The following is a 21,849-nucleotide window of genomic DNA, read 5'->3' on the forward strand; positions in this document are numbered from 1 at the left end:
CTGAGGAATCCCATTCAGTCTTAATGTAGAAACTGCTCTGTACTCACTAATCTTTCCTTTGTCCCTTTCTTATTTGATTTGCAATGCTCCAGCTTGGTTTTTCAGATCAGAACAATATAAAATATTTCAAGACTGATGTGGCTGTGGGTTTGGACAGGGAGATGATGATGATGATTGTCATGGTGCTCATTTTGTAGTGGTTTGTCACATTGCAGAGCCAGGCGGGTTGTGTTTCCTCACCTGTGTCCCCTCCTGCTGTGGGCTGTCCCTTCACTTGTTCCTCTGGGCCTCCTTTTGCTGCCCACCTGCCCCCAGGCATATTTGCTGGTCAGCAAGAAGGGATCCAAGGCATCAGGAGAGACAGGAGTCTCCTGGGATGCCCGGGGAGACCCTGGGCAAGGCAGGGCTGAACAGGGCTCCTCAGCCCTGTCACCTGAAGGACTTGGATGCAGAAATCCCGGTGACCTGAGTGGGTCACTGGAGCACATGGACCAATCTCCCTGCCCATACCGTCACCTTGGGGCCAAATCTCTACAAACACCCTCAGAAATAAGGTGTTTAAGGAGCTGCCCAGGACATCCCCACGCTCTACACACAGAGCTGTCAGGATGTGATAAATGGACTGATCCACAGAACTGCTCATTCAGCTCAAAACTGTGACACTTTCTTCTGTGCCCTGTGGTTTGCTCTGTTCCTTGTGCTTCCATCAGCCAGTGAGCTGAGCAAAGACTCCCCTTTGCTTTGTTCCAGGTGAAGAAAGAATCCACACAAAGCTCCATGGAGAAGCTGTAGATGTCAACATTGGGTTGAGCACAGATTCCGTGGAGGTTGACAAGACTTTCATCACCATGTCAAGCCACAGAACCCTGTTCATTGAAAACAGGAGTAACATCACAGCCCACTTCCAGTGGAAGGCTTTTCCTAGTGAGGAAGAAGAGAATGAAGAGAAGAGGAGGTTGGTTTGAAAGATGCATTTCAGTGAGATACAGGCCCAAGACTGAAACTGACGTGTGGCCTCAGGGGGTGTTGGTGCTTTGGAATGGTTTAGGCCAAGTAACCCATGCCTGGCACTGGGGTGTGTGTCCCTGGGCTTCAGGAGCTCAGCACTCAGCATTCCAGTTCATTGATAGTCCAGCCAGGGACGGCATTTTGGGAAGGAAAGGTTGATTGTGATGACTGGATTTCCTCAGGTTCTAATTGGGCTCTTGTCTCTCTAATCTCCTTTCTACATGACCAGGCAACATCCCTAAACATTTCCTGAGTTGCCAGTCCCTCTTTCCAAAGGTGATACACCCTCTTTTTTCCCCTTAGTTCCTTCAAAAGCTCCTTGCCCATGGGGGCTGGTTGTCTCCCCCTGTCCTGCTGTCAGAGAAGCTTTTGAGCTCTCAGAGCAGAGAGGATTTTTTTATGAGTGTAGATAGTGCAGGATCCTTTCCCTCTCAGGACATTCTACTGCCATGCACTGGGATGGGAGCCAAAAAGCTCTGGCTCATGAAAAGGTCTCTCCAGGAGTTTGCTGTCTCCCTCCTGCACAACAAAGTCCCTTTGCCTCTCAGAGGCTCTGTTTTCATGCATATTGCATATAAAACCTTGAATGTCACTGAAGGGATTGGGTGCCTGAATTCATCAATTTCCTTTGGAAGTGCTCTGGGATGCTCTTGTGAAAGGCAGAGCAGGGAACGGGGCAGGTCCAAAATGGAAGAAACAAAGAGTGATGCTGGTAACACGTAGCTGCAAGCCAGCTTGTTCTCCCCTTGCCAGGGAAGTGCTGCAGTGGGTGCTCTGTGATCTTTCTGTGCCTCCCCCGAGCAGCTCAGTGGGAGGAAAAGCCAGCTGAGGTGGCCGCTGGATTCTCCCTCAGCTGTGGCAGAGGCTTTGAGGCAGGAGCTTCTCTGGAGGGCTGCTGGCTTTGGAAACCTCTGCTGAGCTTGCAAGTGTGGAGTAAAAGTCCCTGCTGTGCCAGTGAACAGCAAGTTATCCTCTGATCCATGTGGGATTCTTGTGGCTTGGGCTCAGCCTTTGCTGGGGAGCTGCTGCTGCTGCTGCTCCTCCCCAGGTGCTTTGCTCTCCTGCTCTCCCACTTCTCTCTGCAAATCTGTGGCTCACGAAACCATCTGCTGGCCTTGTCTCTCCCTGGGGCTGCAGGCAGTGTTTGCTGCAGCTGCAGAAAGAGGTGTCCCAGGAAAACTTCCCAGAGGAGAAAGGAACAGAGAAGGTGAAGGGCTTTAGTGGAGATCACAGTGCCCTCCTGAGCAGCATGGTCCAGGAGAAGATGGCAAAGGTGCAAGAAGACCCCATGCTGTTCTCCCATGACATTTTTGTCATTGAGCCAATGGTGAGTGATAGCTGAGAACATTCTCTTCCTCCTTCTCCTCCTCCCACCCGCCCTACTCCCTACACCCACCCCTTGCCCCGGCTGCGGTCACTGGGCAGATCCTCAGCTGGCCCCATGTGCTGGCAGGGAGGACATGGAGTTCCTGGAGCGGCTGCAGAGCTCCCTGCTCAAAGCATTTGTGCCCTGCAGGCTCAAGGCAGGGCTGGGAGCCTGACAAAGCCCAGCTCTGCTGCCAGGCTGGAGCTCAAGGCCCCGCCTGCGTGTCCTTGCAGTGTCACAGGGAGCACTTCTTGTAGGCAGGGGCTCCCCCCACACGTGGGGCTCAGCAGAGGCTGTTGGAGCACTGCCAGCTCACACACTGACCTGAAGCTTGCAATGGTTCCCTGGCAAAAGGAGGCCAAATTCAGCCCAAGGTTAATGACAGAAATGCCAATCCCCTCCTGTGAGCACGCCTTGCACTAATTTCTGAGTCTGCCTTCCAGTGTCATCTGTGAGCCTGGACACAAGGGTGCAAGGTTGAAATGGGCCTTTGGAGTTCTCCTGCACACAGGGACAGAAAACCTTTTCCTTTTCTGCTGATGCAAGCAAACTGCCACGTGCTCCCATCCAGCAGAGCCCTGATTCTGAGTACTGGCATTGGGAGAGATGATGAATGCCTGGTGTCTGCACAGTGCAAAACCCCTTCTCATCTTGGAGTAAAGCCCCGAATAATCCCAACCTCTGCTTTCTTTCAAAACAGCTGAACTAATATTTGCATTTCAAGGAAGGGGACATGTTCTCCTCTTGCTTACTCCTATGGCCCATCTAAGGCTGAGAGCCAGCAGTGCACAGTGGCAGTTGCATCCCACTGTAGCTGACAGGAGCATGATGTGGCCAAGAGCTTGTGTCAGAGCAGCAGGAATATTGTGGAGAGTGGGAGCTGATCAGCTGAGCATTGAGAGCTGTGCTGAGCTGGGTTTGGAGTGTTTCCTTGGCTCCTCGTGTTGTTCACTCATCACTGATGCTCTAAACAAAGGCCTACAGGAGTGTGGTGAAAACAAGCAATGTGAAGTTTGCAGAGCAATGTTTTGCTGTCTCTTTCTGCTGTAGGAGGGAGAAATTGGGCCAAATTGTTCAGCTGAAATCAAGGTGACCTTCAAGCCCCTGGAAGCACTGGAGTATGGAAGTGTGGCTTACTGCAGCATCTCAGGTGCAGCTCCTTTGCCCTGCTTCTCTCCCCCTCAGTGAAGCCATGGTGCAAGCCTGAGCCCACTGGGCTCCCATGGAAGTGCTGGGAAGAGTCCCTGGTCAGCAGGGCAGTGCTGGCACATCCCCCCTGGCCCTGCAGCTTCCAGGGAGTCTCCCGTGCCAGGCCAGGGCTCAGAGTGCTGTGTCTGCCTGACTGATCCCAGAACAGCCCAGGCAGTGCAGGGAGAGGTTTTCATGCCATGGCTTTGCCAGCATTCCCTCAAAGGCCAGAGAGCTCCAGAGCAGAACAGCTTTAGTGAACAAGCACTAAGGCCCTCCAGGCCCCTGGCCTCCAGGATGGGTCCATTTGCCATGGATCCATCATCAGGTGGGAGGAGCTGAGTTAGAAATGGGCTCCCTGAGCCTGGATCACCTCCCAGTGCCCAGACAGCAGCAGAGCAGAGGTGGCTGAGCCCCACTGAGCCCAGGCTGTTTGTAGAGGGAGCCCCCTTGGCCAGCAGCTGCTTCTCTCCCTGTGTGGGAGTTGAGCCCTTGCAGCTCTCAGTCTGTGCAAATAGAACACAGTGCTGAGTGTCAGAAGGGGAGCACTTGGGCAACAAAGTCCTGTGCTCCTGGGCCAGGGAGTTTGGTAATTGCCAAACTCTGTATGAGCTTTGTGCCTGCACTGAATGGATTTCAAAGCTCCTCTAGGTGCATGAGAAGGAAACCACAGAATCACAGTGTGTTAAGGATGGAATGGACCTTCAAGATCATCTAGTGCCAAGGCCCCTGCCATGGGCAGGGACACCTCCCCCTAGAGCAGGTAGCTCCAAGCCCCATCCAGCCTGGCTTGGAACACTTGCAGGGCTGGAACCTCTACACCTTCCCTGGGGAACCTGCTCCAGTGCCTCACCACCCTCCCAGTAAAAATTTCTTCCCTTATATCTAACCTAAATCTCCGTTCTCTCAATTTCTACCCATTACTCCTTGGCCTGTCACTACAGGACACCAGAGATGTTTTAAACTCAGCAAACGGGTGGCTCAAATTGGAAAGCAGCCCAAGGAATGGGTTAGAAATCAGGAGTCAGCCCCAAGGGATTTCTCCTGAGGGAAGAGAAGGGTGCATATCTTCTCCTGCAGCATCAGGAGCTGGTTGCATCCAGCTCAGAGTCAGGGACTAGCACTGAGGCAGCCTGGAAAATCCAGTGTGACAGAGGCAATGATTGTACTGCAATGGACATCTCTCCCCAGGCCGTGAGAGCAGGCTGCCCCTGCAGCTCAGAGGGGAAGGCCAAGGACCCTTGGTTGAACTCAGCTCTCAGACTCTGAACCTTGGGAACGTTTTTGTCAACACCCCCCATGTCTGTGAGGTGAGCAGCAGGGCTTGGGATGGATCCTGATGGCTCCTTTGGCAGCAGCAAGCCTGGTGGAGCTGTGGAATTGCTGCCAACCTGGGCACTTGTGAGCAGGGAATATTTGATGCACTGCTCAAATCTGGGGGGGTCAGAAAGGTGTGTCTGTTGTTCCTGAAGCCCCAGTCCCTGCTTTTGGGCAGCCTTCCTTAGGGATCAGCGTGAAGGCTTCCTGCAAAACAAGCCCTTGGCCCATGAACCCAGCACTGGCTCCAAAAGCTGCATGTTCAGAGGCTTTTGTGGCAGTGCCAGACACAAGGCACCTTTGCACTGGGCTCTGCAGAAGCAGCTGCAACAAACTGGCTGCCTTTGAGCTTCAGCCCTCTGCAAACAGCTCCCAGTCAAGTGTCCCTGCTTATTCCTGCAAGTGACAGGAAAGCCTTGGGAGTTCTCTCCCTTGCTGAGCAGTCCCTCACCACACTTCAGCCTTGCTGCATCTCTGGCTCTAGAAAGAGAAAAGTGTTCCTGGGAATTAAACAAAGGATTTTTCTACCTTTTTGCCTCCCCCCAATAGTGTCAAGCTTGCAAAAACTTCATGAGAGAGCAACTGAAAGAGGTAGAAAATGAGGCACTGCGTCATGCCAGACACTTTCAAAAGCTTGGCTGGGGAAGAGAAAGACACCCTGAGTTTTCTTACCAAGAGATGGTGCTGTCTGTACATTTTGATGCTGATGCCTCACTCTCAATGTATTGTTTTGATGGTATGGGAAAAGGTGAATGAGTAGATGGTGCTGTTGGAGCTGTGCTCAGTGGGGCAGCAGCAGCTCTGGGGTGATTCACTCCGCAGCTGCAATCAGCCCACGTTGCTCTCAGGGCCAGCTCCCAGTGAGCTGGGTGCTGCTGAGCAGAGGTGCACTGCTCTGTGTCCATGGGATAAGCCCAGGGTGACTGCAGTTCTGTGGAGTTGCCACTGCTCTGCATGAGAACCCAAAGGCAGAACTTGTCCTGTTGTATCTTTTGACTTCTGCCATTCAGCAGCACAAAGCATCTTCTGCCTTTGCTGGGTGTTCATTGCATCATTAGCCAAGAACTCACAAGAAGGGAAGGTTCCACATGTATTTCCACTTTGCTTTCTTGCTGCTGCAGGTGAAACTGATGAACCAAGGAGCTCTTGATGCTCCCTTCACCCGTATCCCTTCAGGCAGCAACGTGGGCTTGTGCTTCAAGTTTGCACCCGAGGAGGGCATCATTGCAGCAGGTGGGAGCCAGAGTGTCCAGATCTCCTTCAGTGCCACCGTGCTGGGGAGCTTTGAGGAAGAGTTCCAGTTCAGTGTGGCTGGATCTCCTAGGCCTGCCATCCTGACCATCAAGTAAGGACCCTGGCAGCTGGGTGGGCACATCTGTGGCTGTCTCTGGGACATCCCCCACCTACCTCCTTTTGGGCTGGAGCAGAGAAAAAAGGTCTGAATGTCTGCTCTGCTGCTGGCATTGCTTTAGTGTGAGGATGCCTCCTGCCCTGGGTGGTGCCTGGCAGCTGGAATGACTCCTCCCTGCAGGGATCCTCCCTGTGCCTTGGGCCATGGCAGGCAGTGGGATGGATCAGCTTTGGGCAGCAGCTGCTCTGGGATGTCCCAGCTGAACACCCAGCAAGGCCCCCAGGGCTTTGCAGATGGGCCAGCCTGGGTGATTCTGCAGCAGCAGCAGTGTTTGTAAAACCTTGTGTGAATAATCCATGCCAGATGGGCAGCAGCAGCCTCAGCTCAGCTCTCATGGCCATGCTGTGGGGGACAAGCTGTGCTCCCAGCTCCTGTGCACAGAGTGCTCTGGTGCCTCCTTTGCACAGCCAGCAAAGGGCTGATGTGGGAGTCAGGGAACTGTGCAGCAGGAACTGTGCCAAGGACTGGGGCACCATCCCGTGGGCTGGTGCCATGGCAAGAGACAATCCTGGCCCAGCCAAAGGGAGAAGGGCTGACCATAGGGGAGGCAGAGCTCAGTCCTCAGCACCACAGCAGCGTGAGGCCTTGGCCCTGCCAGCCTGAGCCATCTGCTGCTAGGATAATGCAGTGGAAGCAGGAGAGCTGATGCTGGCTGCTCTGCAGCTTTGGAGCTGGGCTGCTGCTCTTGGCAGGCACTGGCTCAAGGCAGTCAAGAAATGAAAGCAATCTGCACTGGATGATAGCAATAAGATAAGGGAGATGGATAAAGAAGAACAAGGAAGTTACTCCTTAGCAAGAGAAAAGTGGTGAGTAGGTGTGCCCCATAGTGGAGAAACCATGATGCTGGCTTTGTTTTTGGAGGAAAAGTGCTGGTTTTTTTCTTTTGGAAATCAAGAGGGAACCTTTCACCATCAAAGAATTGATTCTCCTCTGTCCCTCCCCCAAAGTGGTCCCTCCCCCAAAGTGGTCATGGGCTGTTTGTGCATAAGCAGCTTTCTCCTGGAGCAAGGGCAGGTGTCTCTTGTTGAGATGTGCAGAGCAGAGCCAGGGGCAGTCCTGTGAATACAACACAAGGCCCAGGTCACTGCTCCTTGATTTGGAACCAAAAGGCAGAGTGGGCATTGATTGGCATCAACCATGAAATCAACTGGTGAGTGTTGTGCAGCTTCAAGTGCTGATTTCAGTGGATGTTGGTGACTTTTGGAGGGTGTCTGCTGAGTTCAAGGCCAGGTGAGGTGCTGTGCTAGATTCAGGACAGCCTTGTTTGCTTGTTGCAGCTCTTGCTCTTGGCTGTGCCAGCTGGGGCACTGCTGACAAGCTGGTCCTTTCCTCTAGGATTCATCTGTCCCCTGGGTAGAACTGTTGCTGCTCTTTCCAGAGGATGTTTGGGAATGCCCTGGATTTGTGTCTCAGAACCCTGTCTGTAATGATTGGGTGGGTCAAACTCTCCTGAGAAAGCTCCTCCATGGGAACAGCAGTTGCAGCTAAGAAGGAGCAAAGCAGGGCACCTGTGGCTGGAAGGGCTGCTTACAGAAGTTTGTGGGCACACCTTGATGTCCATCCCCTTGCAGATGGGGAAACTGAGGCACGGAGCCCTGTCTGGGTGTGTGTTCAGGGTCCTTCATGGGACCCCCAGCAAGCCGGGGGCTTCTCCTGCCTGCCCTGTGCCCAAAGCCCATCAGGGGCTGTTGGCTGCTGCCACTTGGCGTGAGCTGCCCCCTGTGCACAGGGCCCTGTGCTGAGCACACGGTGCTGTGTTGGTTGGAAACCCAGGGTGCCCTGAGCCCAGGTTTTGTGCCCCCGAGCCACGACAGCCGGACCTTTGCAATCCCTTTAACCGAGCCCTTTCCTGCTCTGTCCTCGGCCTCCAGGGGCAGCGTCACTGCACCGAGTGTACACTTCGACCTCCCTGAGCTCGACTTCGGGGACATCTCCTTTGGTGAGTGTTGCCTGGGCTGGGACACAGCGTCAGGGATCTGTGCCTTCCAACAGAAAAGCATCCCTCACTCCTGGTCTGCCCCAGCAGCCTCTTCAGGCTGTCAACTGCAGGGCTGCAGGGCTGCTGCCTCAGGGGGCATTTTGCCATTGTGAAATCCAATAGGAGCAAGGAATAGAAAGTCAGTATTTTCTGGTGTCTCTGTGCTGCTTGAAAAGACAGATGTCTGCCAAGGAAGGTGGGAATCTTCCTGCAATGGAAAGATGAGCCCCTCCCTCCCAATTATTATCCCTTTGAAATGACAGGGCTCCCAGGCAAAACTATGGGAAAAGGAATAACAGTTCTTTCCTAGACTATCTCAGGAGAGCACAGACAAGAAGGCAAGAACAGAGGTTTCCCAGGGGCCAAGTCCCGTTTTTCCCCTTTGGTGGAGTTGTGGTCACAGCAGGAGGAGCTGTGGGCTCTGGCAGGGCAGGGATCCCCTCCCAGCCGGTGTGGGAAGGGAAGGGAAGGGAAGGGAAGGGAAGGGAAGGGAAGGGAAGGGAAGGGAAGGGAAGGGAAGGGAAGGGAAGGGAAGGGAAGGGAAGGGAAGGGAAGGGAAGGGAAGGGAAGGGAAGGGAAGGGAAGGGAAGGGAAGGGAAGGGAAGGGAAGGAGAATGCTCCTTTTGCAAACCCCCAAAGGACAGGGGGATGTGGGCAGTGCCCAGCAGCAGCAGGCAGGAGCGGGGCAGGCAGGCAGGGTCGATGGCAGCGCTGAGCTGCAGCCAGGGCAGTCCCGGGCCAAGCACACAACCTCCCGCAGCAGCAGCGGCCGAGCTGCGATCCCCGAGCGGGAGGAAGGGAAGCTCCGCTCCCTGCCCAGCCTCAGCTCCCACTGCACGGCCGCCCACGGCATCACGCCACAACTCCCAAAACCCCCAAGGGAAAAGCCCAGCCCAGGGCCAAAACCCCCCCAAACCCCTATCCCCCTTCCCAGACCAAGGGCAACATTCACTGCCAAGCCTAAACCCAGAACAATGAAGTTCATGAACTTCTGATGGAAACTCATTGCCTTTCCTGAGCTGCTTCTGCCCCAGCCTGCATCACCATGGAGGCAGTTGTCAAGTTGCCTTTTGAAGAAATGAAACAAGAAAGGCAACAGATGGAAATATGGTTCTGAAGCAGGAGATTGATCCTGCTGAATGCCATTTCATTCCTAAGGTCTCTTCAGCTGAAGGCAGCTGTTGTATCTTTGCTTCTTTGTAACTGTTGACTGTTGTCTGCATGTGCTGGCCTCAGTCTCATTTGAGGTTTTGACATCTGGGTTTGTCCTTTTTGTGCCTCTCTTTGCCTCCCTGCTGGAGTCCCTGCTGGAGCTGGCAGTGGTCACTTGGATGGGCACAGAGAAGCTCTGGGCTGCAGCTGCAGTTGTTTTTTCTCCCCATCTGTGTTCCAGTGACTCTTGGTGAGCAGGCCTGGGGAGAAGTCTCCTCCCCACAGAGCTGCCAGCCCAGCCAGATGTGCACTGCAGAGCAGGCTGTGGCTGCTCTGCGGGCTCTGCAGGACATCCCCACCATGAGTGGCTGTATCTCTGGCTTTGTGGGGTGGAAAGCAAATCTCAGAGCTAGAGTGGGGGAAACCCTTGCAGGCAGCAATCACAGTGAGCAGCATGGCTGTGATATCCCCGTTTGTTGGGTGAGGTGGGACCTGGTTCCTAATTGCTAATCTCAAAGCAAGGCTTGGGTGTGCCCCCAGTTGAGTGGGCTCTGAGCTGTCACGTGCTCAGTCTGTTTGGCCCAAACCAAGAGATGCCTTAAGGGTCCTGCAGAGACAAGCTGCATTAGGGTGCTTTGCATCACGTTCTAGTTCCTGATTCCATCCTCACTTCCTTTTGCTGTAGCTTCTTCTCAATGACGACTCACTGTTTATATATCTTGAAAACGGTGGGAGTGTTGGCAGGCTGACGAGGGAATTTGACAGCTTGAATTCTCAGAGTAAATGCTGGGTCTGGGTGCACACTCATCACTGAGAGAGAACTGGTGCTGGTTTGGGGCAGGTGAGGGAGCTCCTCCCCATCACAAAGAGAGAAGCTTGCAGTGTTGAGCAGGGCTAGGAGTGGGCATTTTCAAGGCTGCAGTCTGGAATCTGTGTCAAAGGGAACTCAGTGAGGATTCATTCCTCACGCAGCTTCTCGCTGAGCTGTAGTTCAGCTAATAAAGAGCTCAACTCCAATCCCACTTTCATCCTGCCAGGATATTCCCCCCAGGATCATGCCCTAATGGGTGCCTGAATGGATATTTGTGTCCTTCCCCAGGCTTTCCCTACACGCGGCGCTGCCGCCTCACCAACAGCTCCCCGGTGCCCCTGACGTTCCGGCTCCGCATGTCGGACGATGGCACGCAGCCGGCTGTGGACAGCGTGGATCAGATCCGCAGGGACACTGACCCGGCCTGGAGGAAGGGAATCCATTTCTATGTGGAGCCCAGGGAGTTCACCATGAATCCCAGCCAAGGCACCATCCTGCCCCAGGGACACCAGGATATCGAGGTACGGCAAGAGCCCAGCCACAGACGCTGCAGCACCAGGGCTGAAGCTGCACTGCGGTGTGGGAGGGCTTTAGCTCTGGTGCCAGCTTTGAGCATCCTGGCAGTGAGAGATCTGCACTGCTGGGAGGCCTCTGCTAGCTGGCTTACTCGGGATGTTCCTCAAGGAGCACTGTTTGGTTTCCAAATTCATATGCTGAGGTCACATACCTTATGGTCAAGGCCTGAAGCCATTCTTGTGTTTTTGAGAGCGATTTATTTGATTGCAAGTGGGCAGAGCAAGGATGAGGGCAGAAGGTGGCCGTTAGAGAGATGTCATTGGATAAAGCAGTTAGCTTTTCTTCTTGGTCTCATTTCCCCTCTCCTGGGGAGCAGAATGATGTGTGTTCACTGCAGGAATCTCCAGTGGGGACAAAAAACTCTGCAGCCATGAACTGCCCAGCACCTCCTGGGCCACACTTTGCCCTCAGCTTCCTCCTGTGAAGCTGAACTCGCTGTGCTCAAGTCAGATTTCCTCTGCATGGATGTCATTGTAGTTGCATTTCTCATTGTAGATGAAAAATTGGCCCCTTAATTTGAATGCAGTGGTGCATAGAGCTTTAGTCTAATGTTTTAATGTAGGTGACCTGTGGCCTGATAGCAAGGGGTGTTTAACAAATCTGGCATTGCCAGAAGGCTTTTGTTACTCTGAGACTGTGCTCTACACATGGAGCAGCAGAAGAATTAAGGCCAAATCCTCCCTCACGAACTGGAGGATATCACCCGTGGGTAATGAGCTTTTGTAAGGAAGAATTGACTGTTCTTCTCTTCCACCAGGTGACCCTGTGCTCCAACACGGTGATGGAGTTCTACAGGAGAATGCTGGTGGACCTGGAGGGTATTGGCAAGGGAGTGGCAACCCTGATCCTCACAGCCAGGTACCAGCCCTTGCCTGGCCCCCCAGGCGCTGCCTCGCACAGGCTTTGCTGGCTGCAGCTGCCAAGGAGAAATGCTGCTTAATGGCCTCATGTTGTGCCAGCTGGACATGGGAACAGCAGTGCTTGGGCAGCAGCCTGTGGTGAAAAGCACCCCTGCTCACAGCCAACACGGTCCTGGGCCCTCTGCTAAGGGCACCAGGAATGATATCATTTCTTGGCCTGGTTTTTGGTGCTTGAGGTGGAACAAATTTCCCGAGGGCCTCCTCTCCTTCTTCTGCAAGAGGTGGAGTTGTGCTGGTTGTGAGCACCGTGCACTGGTTTGGGCCACACCAAGCAGCCTGCTGAGAGTCAGGGTCTGGCTCTGTCCATGAGGGCACATGGCAGGGGGGAAGTGGCTCCCAGCAAGAGTGGTGAGGGCAAGGTCTTACGAGGGGAAAGCAGCCCTTGATGTGGCAGGTCAGCTCCAGTTATTCTCCTTCCCTCTGCTTCCCAATTTGAGCTTTAATGTTGTCAGGGTTGAGACCAAAAGTCGTTGTTGCTGCAGCAGAATTCCATGCTGCTGTGCTGCTGTGGGTGTCAGTTGAATGCCAAGAGGGATGCAGCTCCCTGGTGCTGTTCCCTGTCCCAGGCAGAGCCATCCAGGCAGTGCCTGGGCTGCCATTCTGTAAAGCAGGTGGAGCTGGGGCCAGGCAGGGCCTGGAGCTGTGCAGTGAAGGAGCCAGGGAGCTGCAGGGCCTGGCAGGGGCTGATCAGCCACTCTGTGGGGCAGCTGCTGTCTCGTGCCCTCCAAGGCTGAGGCAAAGAGCTGAGTTCTCAGGCAGGGCAACAGCACCATGGGAGAGAAGGGAGTCATTTGTACTGAGACACTGGAGTTGTGTGTTCCTTGAGCCTTAGGGAGCACTGATCCTTGTTGGGAAGGCTCCCCCAGAGCTCGTGGCTCACTGGGACTGTTCCAGGAGTCCTTGCAAGCCTTCTTGGGTAAAGGAGGGGCTGAGGCAGCTGTGGCTCAAAGTGCTCTGCCTGGGGCACTGGGCAGCCTCTGGGTGCTGCCTCTCAGGGTTTGCCCCTCCTTGACAAGACATGTTGGAGTGGGAAGGGGTAGAAGGCAATTTATCCCTGTAGGGCTGTTCAGTGTGCATTTGACAGTGACCAATGTGTTCTGCTCCATTTCACAATCTTTGGGGGGAAACGTTCTCCATTCTCTCAGTATCTCTGATTCCCCTGGGGTCATCTCTTTGCCCAGATGTCTCGTTCCTGAGCTCCAAGTGTCCCCCCAAGTGCTGCTGTACGATGAGTGCCACCTGAAGGTGCCATATGAGAGGAAGCTCATCATTAGGAATCCCAGCCACCTTCCTGGCTGCTACGGGCTCATTCCCCAGGTTTGGCATCACATCCACCTCCTTCTGTCAAATATTACTGAGGAGATTATTAAGGGGGAAAAAAGGGTTTGGACGAGACCTTGCTGGTTTCTCTTCAGTCCTAAAGATCTGCTGAGAGCAGGATCCTACCTGACTGTAAACTTTAGGAGGCCGTTGAAGCTCCTGAGGAAACAGTTGATGTTCTGGTCTTCAGGGTGTTTTCTTGTGGGAGATCTTAGAGGGTTGTGAAAAGCTGCTGCATCCACTGACACCAATGCCTGTGCTGGCAGCCTCCTTGCAGGATCCCCTGGGAGTGCTAAGCCTACAATTCTTGCATCTTGTTTGTGCCTTTTACCTTTGTGCTGGGGAGTTTGAAACGTGTGTTTAAGTTGCTGTTGCCGTGGATGTTAAGGAGTCTAAACTTTCTTCAGAGGTGCCTCTGAAGTTGCATTTCATTCTGTCCCTTCCAGAAACGCAAGGAGGACTCTGCTGTGCTCTACTCCAGCCCCAAGCCCTGTGGGATTGTGCAGCCCCAGAGCACAGCAGAGATCCCAGTTGTGGTGGAAGTGCAGGCCCTGGGCACTCATCGCACCAACGTTGTCATCGGCGTGTTCGGGGATGAGAGAAACCCACTGGTGAGGGCAAGGGGAGATGTGTGCCTGTGTGCAACTGCTCCTGGCAGGGTGCACAGGGACAGGGATTCTGCCGGGGAAAACAGGCCCAGGCTGCTGGGGAGAAGGACAGGAGGGATGGGTGGCACAAACAGCTCCTGCCTTAGAGGTGGCAATCTCAGTGTCTGACACAGAATGGAGTTCGGCTAAGCTGGAATCCAGGGGCATTTCAGTTCATTCTTCTTTCAAATGCTGTTAACTTTGGAAACATCTGTTTGAAAATGTCATCTCTCTGAGCACAAAAGAGGGCGTCAGAAGACTTCTGGGAACCTTGAGCTTTCTGTAAATAAAGGAAAGCTGACATTTGAAGAGTGGTTGCAAGGATTTAAACTTCTATTAAAACATATGGAAATGGCGATGCCAAATTCCCTGGATGGCACCAAACATGTGAACCTGGGCCATTGTGACACTGCCTGTAAATCAGTGAACAGGAAGGACAGGCAATGCAGGCTGTGCCAGGGAGCCTGAAGTTTGACAAAGCAGTTGCTTTCAACTATCAGGCTGCTTCCCTCAAAGAGGAGGTTTTCTCCCCACCAGAAGAACCAGTTGTTTAACTGTCAGCCCGGTCTTAACTAGAGATTTCTTGCAAAGGTAAAAGCTTTGGGCCAATAATTTTTAGTTTGAAAGGTTCTCTCTTACCTTAATACTTTTCAGTTTGGAGATGAACATGTAATTTTCTTTTTCCCCAGAAGCCCAGCATGTCAGCTGGAGAGTGGTAGCTCTCCCTAAAGAAATAACTTGAGCAGGGTTGAGCTGCTGAAGGTTTTTTAGGTTTCTCTGTTGTTTGTTTTGGGTTTTTTTAAAATCTTTCTTGCTTGCTTCCTGGAACAGAGAGTACAATTACGGAGCTCAGGACGTCTGGCAGAAATCTCCCCAAGCCCAAGGCTGGCAGAGCTTGGCAGGATCCCAGCACCACAGCCTGTGTACGTATGGATGGATGGATGGATGGATGGATGGATGGATGGATGGATGGATGGATGGATGGATGGGGAATGCGACCTGAGTCGCCTGGGAGTGTTGGAAAATGTCAACCAACCCCCCATTAGTGTCAGGGGAACATTCCTGATAAATCCCTGGTGGAGCTGCAGAGTTTCTGGCCTTGGGCACTGGGGGGGCTCTGCTGGCTGGGCACTGGCTGGGTCTGCCCCTCGGTGCCTCAAATCTCACCTTTTTGCTGCCTTCTCTGTCTTTCCCTGTCCCACTGTGCTTTTTGCATCCCCACCAGGTGTTCATGCCTGTCCTCTGTAGTTGCTCAATGCAAGCAGTTGCAGCTGCTGCAGCACCTCAGTGTCATCCCTGGGCTGCCTTTAGAACAGACCTGCTCCAGCCTGGATTGGGAAGGGCTGGATCAAGCCATTTCTCAGTTCAACGTGCCAGCACCCAGCCAGGGGCTGCATCCTGGCCAGGAGCTGCTCGTGCAGGTGTCCCTCCCTCCCACTGCAGGTCCCTGTTCATAGTTATCTTATTTTCCAGAGATGAGCTCTACCCACCTAAATTCAAACCCCAGCCACCAAAGGAGAAGAAAACCAGTTTGGATTCCCTGGCATCTCAATGGAGGCACTTCAGGATTGGACAGGAGGATACAGCCAGAGCCCTGAAAGAAGTGCAGGATTTTACCCACTCTTCAGGAGCAGAGGTAGATTTTCTTGTACATCCAGTGCTTGTGTTGCCTCCCCTGCCTGCCAGCACCAAGTCCTGCTCATGCTGAGCTCCCTTTTTGCTGCCCTGCTCTGCTGTGCCCTGCCAGCGGGCTGGGCAGCAGGGCCAGTGGCTGGACATGGGCTGAGTGGGAGGGAGAAATAGGAGAGTTTTCCTTGGAGAAGCTGACTCAGATCCTACAGACCTGTGTTGAGTGTGGGATTTTTTTGCCTTGTTTCCTTCCCAAAGTAAGATGAGGCTTTTCTCTGCATCATCATGGTAACACCTCCAGCTTCCCTCCCAGAGCAAGCTGGGATGAGTCCTGATCTCCATGGAGCCTCTTCCCAAGGCAGCCAGACTCCCTGTTTGCAGGGCTCTGCTTTCACCCAGAGCTGCTGTTGCACTGCTGGCCCTGAAGCTGTCTTACAAAGGGAGACTTTGCAAAGTGGCTGTCTCTTCCTCCCAGCACAGAAAATGGCTTGTTTTTCAGGTGCCAGCCCCAACTCCTGAAAACCCTCACCTGCCACAAGGCTTGGAGGGATTCAGGTGCTCCCTGGATGTGGCGCACACTCCCCTGGGAGCGGAGAAGGCAAGAGGGAATCTGTCTCACTGCCCATTGTCAGTGTGGCAAGCAGGGCTGGAGCTGCCAGTGCCACTGGGGGCCCTCAGCATTGGCCACAGAGGGGCCTCCCATCCCTGCAGGCCCATCACAAAGGGCTGCTGAAGCAGCTGCTTGTTGGAGAGCCGTGCAGGACACGTTGTAGGCTGCCCGAGGACACTGTGCAGCACCTGTGGAGGGCACTGCTCCCCCTGGAACTCCTCAGGTGCTCCACAGGAAGTTTTTGCAGGAGCTTTTGCTGTAGCACCTTGAGAAAGCAGCATTTAAATCAGAGAGAGAGGGCAAGAGCCTCAGGAGTCAGATGAGCTGGGCTGGGCTCCTTCCCTCAGCTCCAAGAGCTCTCACTCTGAGTCTCCTCCTTTTCTAAAAGCAGGAAGTTTTGAAACTTTTTAAAGGCAAGTTGTGCATCAGAGAGAATTCCTACTGCCAGGAGACATCCCAAGTCACTTTTATGTAATGTACTAATTAATGCATTGACCTGTGAGGATGGGAGAAGATTTTCCCCATGGTCCCTGCACTGGTCAGTGGCATGGATGCAGGATGCGGTGAGGGTGATTCTGGCAGGGTTTGGGGAATAGGCCCCTCTGGCTACAGCTGCACTTTGCTCCAAGATGCTCTTCTGCATCCATTTCCATGCTCAGCACCTCAATCTCTCCTGTCTTCCACCCAGGCTTTCAGTATCCTGCCAGTGTCAGGTGTGCTGCAGCCAGGAGAGAGCCAGCAGGTCTCCTCCACCTTCTCTGGCCACCTCAGCAGCACCTGCAATGTCCCGGAGCTGTGCCACGTGGAGGGAGGCCCCAGCTACGAGGTGCTGGTGCCCGGGGAGGTCTCACGTGTCAGCTCCTCCCTGAGCCCCCGGTGGATCAACTGTGGCTCTCAGGCCCCTCTCAGGGAGAGGTGAGTCAGCCTTCCATGGGTTCCTGCTCTGCCATGGGTTATTGTCCCTGCAGGGCTTCCCTGCTCCATGGACTCTGAGCTCAGAGGTGCTGCATAGCAAAGGCCAGCAGCAACATAGGGATGGCCACTCTGAGCTCCCTGGCTACCTTCTCCTGTTGAGACAGAACATCTTCTTCTCTATTTGAGTGCTGAGCCCTCCTGGCTTAGCTGCTGCCTGCAGGGAGCTGGGCTCTGGACTTGCCTTGGCACTGCCTCTAGAGGTGTCTTGAAGTGCATGGGGTTGAGTGGCATCTTCTTCATCACCTCCCTTCTTCACCAAAACAGTGGCATTGTGGTATGGGCAGGCGTGGGGCACAGAGCAAACCTTGCTTTGGGTCCTGCTCCTGCCCCAGATGAAGTCCTTGCAATGCTGATCTGCCAGGGTTCTCCTTATGGTGGGACAGCAGCCAGAAAAGCTCATGTCCTTTAGGCTCCCCTGCAGCTGCAGCAGTGGGCAAGCACAGGAGAAGCTCAGCTCCAGCAAGGCAGCCCAGCTCAGGACACACAGGCCAAGGGTGGAGCTGGGAGTGGAGGCTGCTTCAAGCCAGCCTGTGTATCAGGACTTCTTCAGGCCAGGCTGAAGTTGGTTGCATGGGGAGGAGAGGGACGAGGCTGCTTCCAATGGTTTCCATGGCAGCCAGCACTGGTTTGCTTGGTCACAGCTGGGTTCCAGCAGGAAATCTGGCTGACAAGAGCCTGTCTTGCAGGAGAGGAGTTCCTGCAGCCTTTGCTTTCTGACTGATAGGATTGTTCTCATGAAGGAGCAGGCTAGGAGTCGTTAAAACCAAAGGTCACGGACAGAGACTCTCTAACTAATTAAAGTTAGGCAGTGGTGTGTTTATTAACACCGGCGGGAGGCACCAGAGCCGTCCCTAAAAGGCGTGACCGCGCTGTCCAAGGTTCTTTGCCCTCTCTTTATTGCCCAAGATCTTACATACTATACATCTGCACAACCCCAGCACCTCCCATCCCCGCTCTGTATTCAAATGAGGTCATTGGTCCTTCACACCTGTGCAATTCTTCCCTTGAACTGGGTCTCGAATTGGGTCCGTGGTCTTAAGGGATGAAGTCAGGAATGTCTTCATCAGGTCTCTGTGACCCTCTGGCACGATCCAAGGCCCCCTGCTTAGTGACTGATTGACATCAAGCCCAGGTGCTAACCATTGTTCTCCTGGTTTCAAGATGTTCTTATAACAGTTCACTTCCTCCACTTCCTTCTAGAAAGAAGCTCCTAATGGTAAACAATAGAACAATCAGCTCCAGCTTAAGCATCTCATAATCATTAACCTATGGTCTGCCTATCTAACTTACATCCTGATCAATGGGAATTGCTTCCAAGCCTCAGCTGAAGTCTGAACTCTCTAAAATCATGCTTCAGCTATGCCCAGGAGGAAGGGGGCTGAATGAGCTGAGTAAGAATTGTAGGAGAGATAAGCAGATGTCAGCAATCTGTGCTCTGCTCTAAACTAGGAAGCCAGGAGACAAAGGGCGTTTTCAGGCACCAGCACAGAGAGCTGGTGGATCAGCCTTTGGCAGGGGCTGGAGGGGTCTGGCTGTGCCTTAAGAGGGAACTTGCACAGTCAGGAGCTTATGATGGAAAAACTTAGGTTTGGCTGGTCCTGGAGGTCCCCTTTCACCAATGGCCTCACTTGGGATTTTCTCAACCTCTGTGGGTTGAGAAGAATTCATGGAAATGGCTTCAGGGTCAAGGAATGAAGTGCAGGGCCATCCAGGACTAGGGAGCCCAAGTTTCTGGTGGTGACTCTCAGCCATGTTTTCTATTTTGTTTTATTTTGTCTGCAGAAGGGAGCTGAAGCAGTCAGGTAAAAAACTTCAGGAGGAGGCAAAAGCCTTAGAGGCGGAAGAGAGGCAGAAGGATGAAGAGAGGCAGAAGCAGGAAAAGAAGGGTGTCTCTGTGGGGAAGCAACCTCCAAAACTAGAGAAGGGGAAAACCAAGACCCCAGAGAAGAAGGAAACCAAAATCCCAGAGAAAAAGGAAACCAAAATCCCAGAGAAGAAAGAAACCAAGGCCCCAGAGAAGAAGGAAACCAAAATTCCAGAGAAGAAGGAAAGCAAAGCATTAGAGAAGAAGGAAACCAAAATCCCAGAGAAGAAGGAAACCAAGGCCCCAGAGAAGAAGGCAAGCAAAGCATCAGAAAGGAAGAAAAGCAAAGCATCAGAGAAGAAGGACACCAAAGCCCCAGAGAGGAAGGAAAGCAAAATCTTACAGAAGAAGGAAGCCAAAATCTCAGAGAAGAAGGAACCCAAAGCCCCAAAGAAGAGGGAACACAAAGCCTCAAAGAAGGGGGGAACTGAAATCCCAGAGGACCCAGCTGAGCTGGAGAACTCTTTATTCTTTATTCATACGACTCATTTTACAGTTTGAAGGACCTTGTATGCAACTTTAGTTAGTTCATAGATTTCTTGCCAGTTATTCTATTATTGGTTAATAAAATAGATTTTACTTGTGCATCAAATCTCTCTATTGTATTGTTTACCTGTTCTCTTCACTGATTCTCATGGGACAAATCCCTTGTTGTTGCAGGTGTATTTGTTTTTCACCCTCAGAATAGATTGGTCACAAAGTCTCATTCTCACAATAGCTTCACATGGGAACTTGTAACTGCTTAGCTGTACTCAGAAGAGATGACAGGCCAGCTATTAACATGGCAGAACAAGGCCTGATTTCATATGGCCTTTCTTTTATCATTATTCTACCTGTCTATGACATCTCCCCCTTTTTGTTCATTTAAAAAAGGCTCCTATGTTCTGATGTTGAAAGAGCTCACTCTTGTGAGGGTATTATCTCATCAAGGTTATCACTGGTTATCTGTTAGATACGGGGCTAAGATAGATAAAAGACCAATTACAATCAACAAAACTTACCAAATTCTATCAAGTCATTGACACAGAGTTTTGCAGCATGAGAAAACAAAAGAATAATGTCCAATGTCTCTTAGGGAAATGGAAAGAAATGACCATTGTTTCCAATGAGTTGAGAAGTATGAGAAAGTCTGTGAGCTGGAAATGTTGATCTTTGACATCACTGAATGTCCTCCTGGGTGCTGGAACAGGGAATAACTGAAGAAAGTTCGTAGGAGCACTGTACCATGAGGATGCCAGGAGGCTTTTGTTGGCAAAATGCCTCTGTCAGTTTCCAGACACAGCCATGTCTGGGCAGTCCTCCTCCTGTTCCTGCTCTGGCCACAAAGGCTGCAAGGAAACCTTTGAAGCAAAAGCTGCAAGGTGATGAGGTTATTTCTCTTTGCACTGGGCCTCATTTTTTCAGAGCTGATCAGTATCTGATGGAATGAACAGGTGACTGCTTTGAACTGCGGATGATGAAACACAGGCACATCTTCTCCTGAAGTTAATGAATCAATCAGGCTTCACTGTGGTACACTCAATTGGGATTTAGATGTGATGATCTTTTTTCCAAATTTCTCATGTACATATTGCTTTATTTGAACGTTCTTAAGGCATACATTCCTTTTCTTTATTGTTTCTTAAGAATGAGATGCATGCCTTTTGTTATGAGTATGAAGAAACATCATAGCAAAATAATACATGCAGTGGACAAGAAACTTAGAGCAATTAGGAATAATTTGGATACAACAATCAGGAATATTTCAAATAGCAGACAAAGCTAACAACATAGGTGGAATTAGGTAAATAGCAATCTCTGCAATAATGTACCATCATCCCAGAGTCTGCAAACAGCTGACAAACCTCGATTCAGTGGGGACTTGGAGAATTATTTCCAGATAATAATTCCCAAGCTCCCTTTAAAAAGAGTTCAACTGTCATGTCTAGAGGGTCAAATTGCCAAGTCAAAGCCACTCAAATCTAGCTTTGATGCAGAAAACATCTGGGTCTGTTGGCAAATTCCCGTCCAGGTAGAGCTAAGGCCTGGCCACCACCCAAGCTCTAAGTGGGAGAGAATTCCCTAAACATCATTTAAAACAAGGCTCTTGAGATTAGCACTTAGGAGTAAAGGTCTAGGGGTGACAGACTAATGAACCATGCAATAGCTGTCTCCTCCAAAATTCCCTCAGCATAGAGATGCTTTAAACCCAGCAAACTCTTGGAGTGGTTCTGTAATAATAATTGGGGCTGCATCTGATTACTTAGAGTAGATGTCACAATACCATCAGTTTAGAGGAGGCTTCCCACAAAGCTGAGATATCATTTCTTGGAACTCTGAAAAATACTTAGAAATGATGAGACAGCACTGGGTCAAACCATAGAGCCACAGTGTGGAGCCCAGCTAGAGGGGTAGTCTGGTCTGAGAGATACATAAGCAGCTAGAGAACAAAAGGAGGATCCTGAAATGACACGTCTCTTGTAGATAATTACACCAAAAGATGGTAAAGCAAATGAAAAGCTGGCTATAAAAACAGTAATACAAAGATTGATATATTTATGACAGAATAAATGCATCCAAAGAAAACACTGAACAGCTCACTAGTAAAATTTATGATACCTCAGATTAAATAACACTCAAACCTGACAGAAATTTATTTGGACAGTGCTGGAGCTTAACAAGAGGAACGTAAACTCAGCCCTAAAAGGATTTCAAATTAATGTCATTATCACCTTAGTAGAACAAAAAGTGCACTCAAGAGAACTCAAAGTTAATTACTAGTAATACCAAACATAACTGGACCCATAAAAACTGGAATAGATCATTGTGCAAACTTAGTAATATTGAAACTTATCAGAAATTAAATCTACCAAAATTTAACAAAAAAACCTTTGCCTTATTTAATTTAACAGAAGATAACTGAGCTTTACAATATTGGGCTTCAATTTAACAGCATTAAAATGAACATCCTTAAAAGTTATAGATAATGCCATGATGTAATTTTGTCCAAAGTTATTAACACAAAAAGACTACTTAAAGGTGAATAAGCCAAAAGTGAAATAACAGCGTGATGGTGCACTGGAGGGATTCAAGTTGTA

General features: G+C 51.5%; 1 protein-coding gene across 1 annotated transcript; it reads left to right on the top strand.

Moving 5' to 3' along the window:
• Window positions 1–848: 848 nt before the first annotated feature.
• On the top strand, window positions 849–16,848 carry LOC129133493 (hydrocephalus-inducing protein homolog; the record flags this gene model as incomplete). The annotated part of the gene is made up of 9 exons (XM_077173137.1): window positions 849–955; window positions 2,146–2,335; window positions 3,425–3,524; window positions 4,754–4,872; window positions 6,001–6,224; window positions 8,162–8,229; window positions 10,520–10,752; window positions 11,565–11,665; window positions 16,705–16,848. Coding segments are annotated over exons 1-9 (1,286 nt in total), but the record flags the coding sequence as incomplete, so codon positions are not given.
• Window positions 16,849–21,849: the final 5,001 nt, after the last annotated feature.

This window comes from Agelaius phoeniceus, unplaced genomic scaffold (genome assembly GCF_051311805.1).
Source record: "Agelaius phoeniceus isolate bAgePho1 unplaced genomic scaffold, bAgePho1.hap1 Scaffold_225, whole genome shotgun sequence".
In the NCBI taxonomy this organism is placed as follows: domain Eukaryota; kingdom Metazoa; phylum Chordata; class Aves; order Passeriformes; family Icteridae; genus Agelaius; species Agelaius phoeniceus.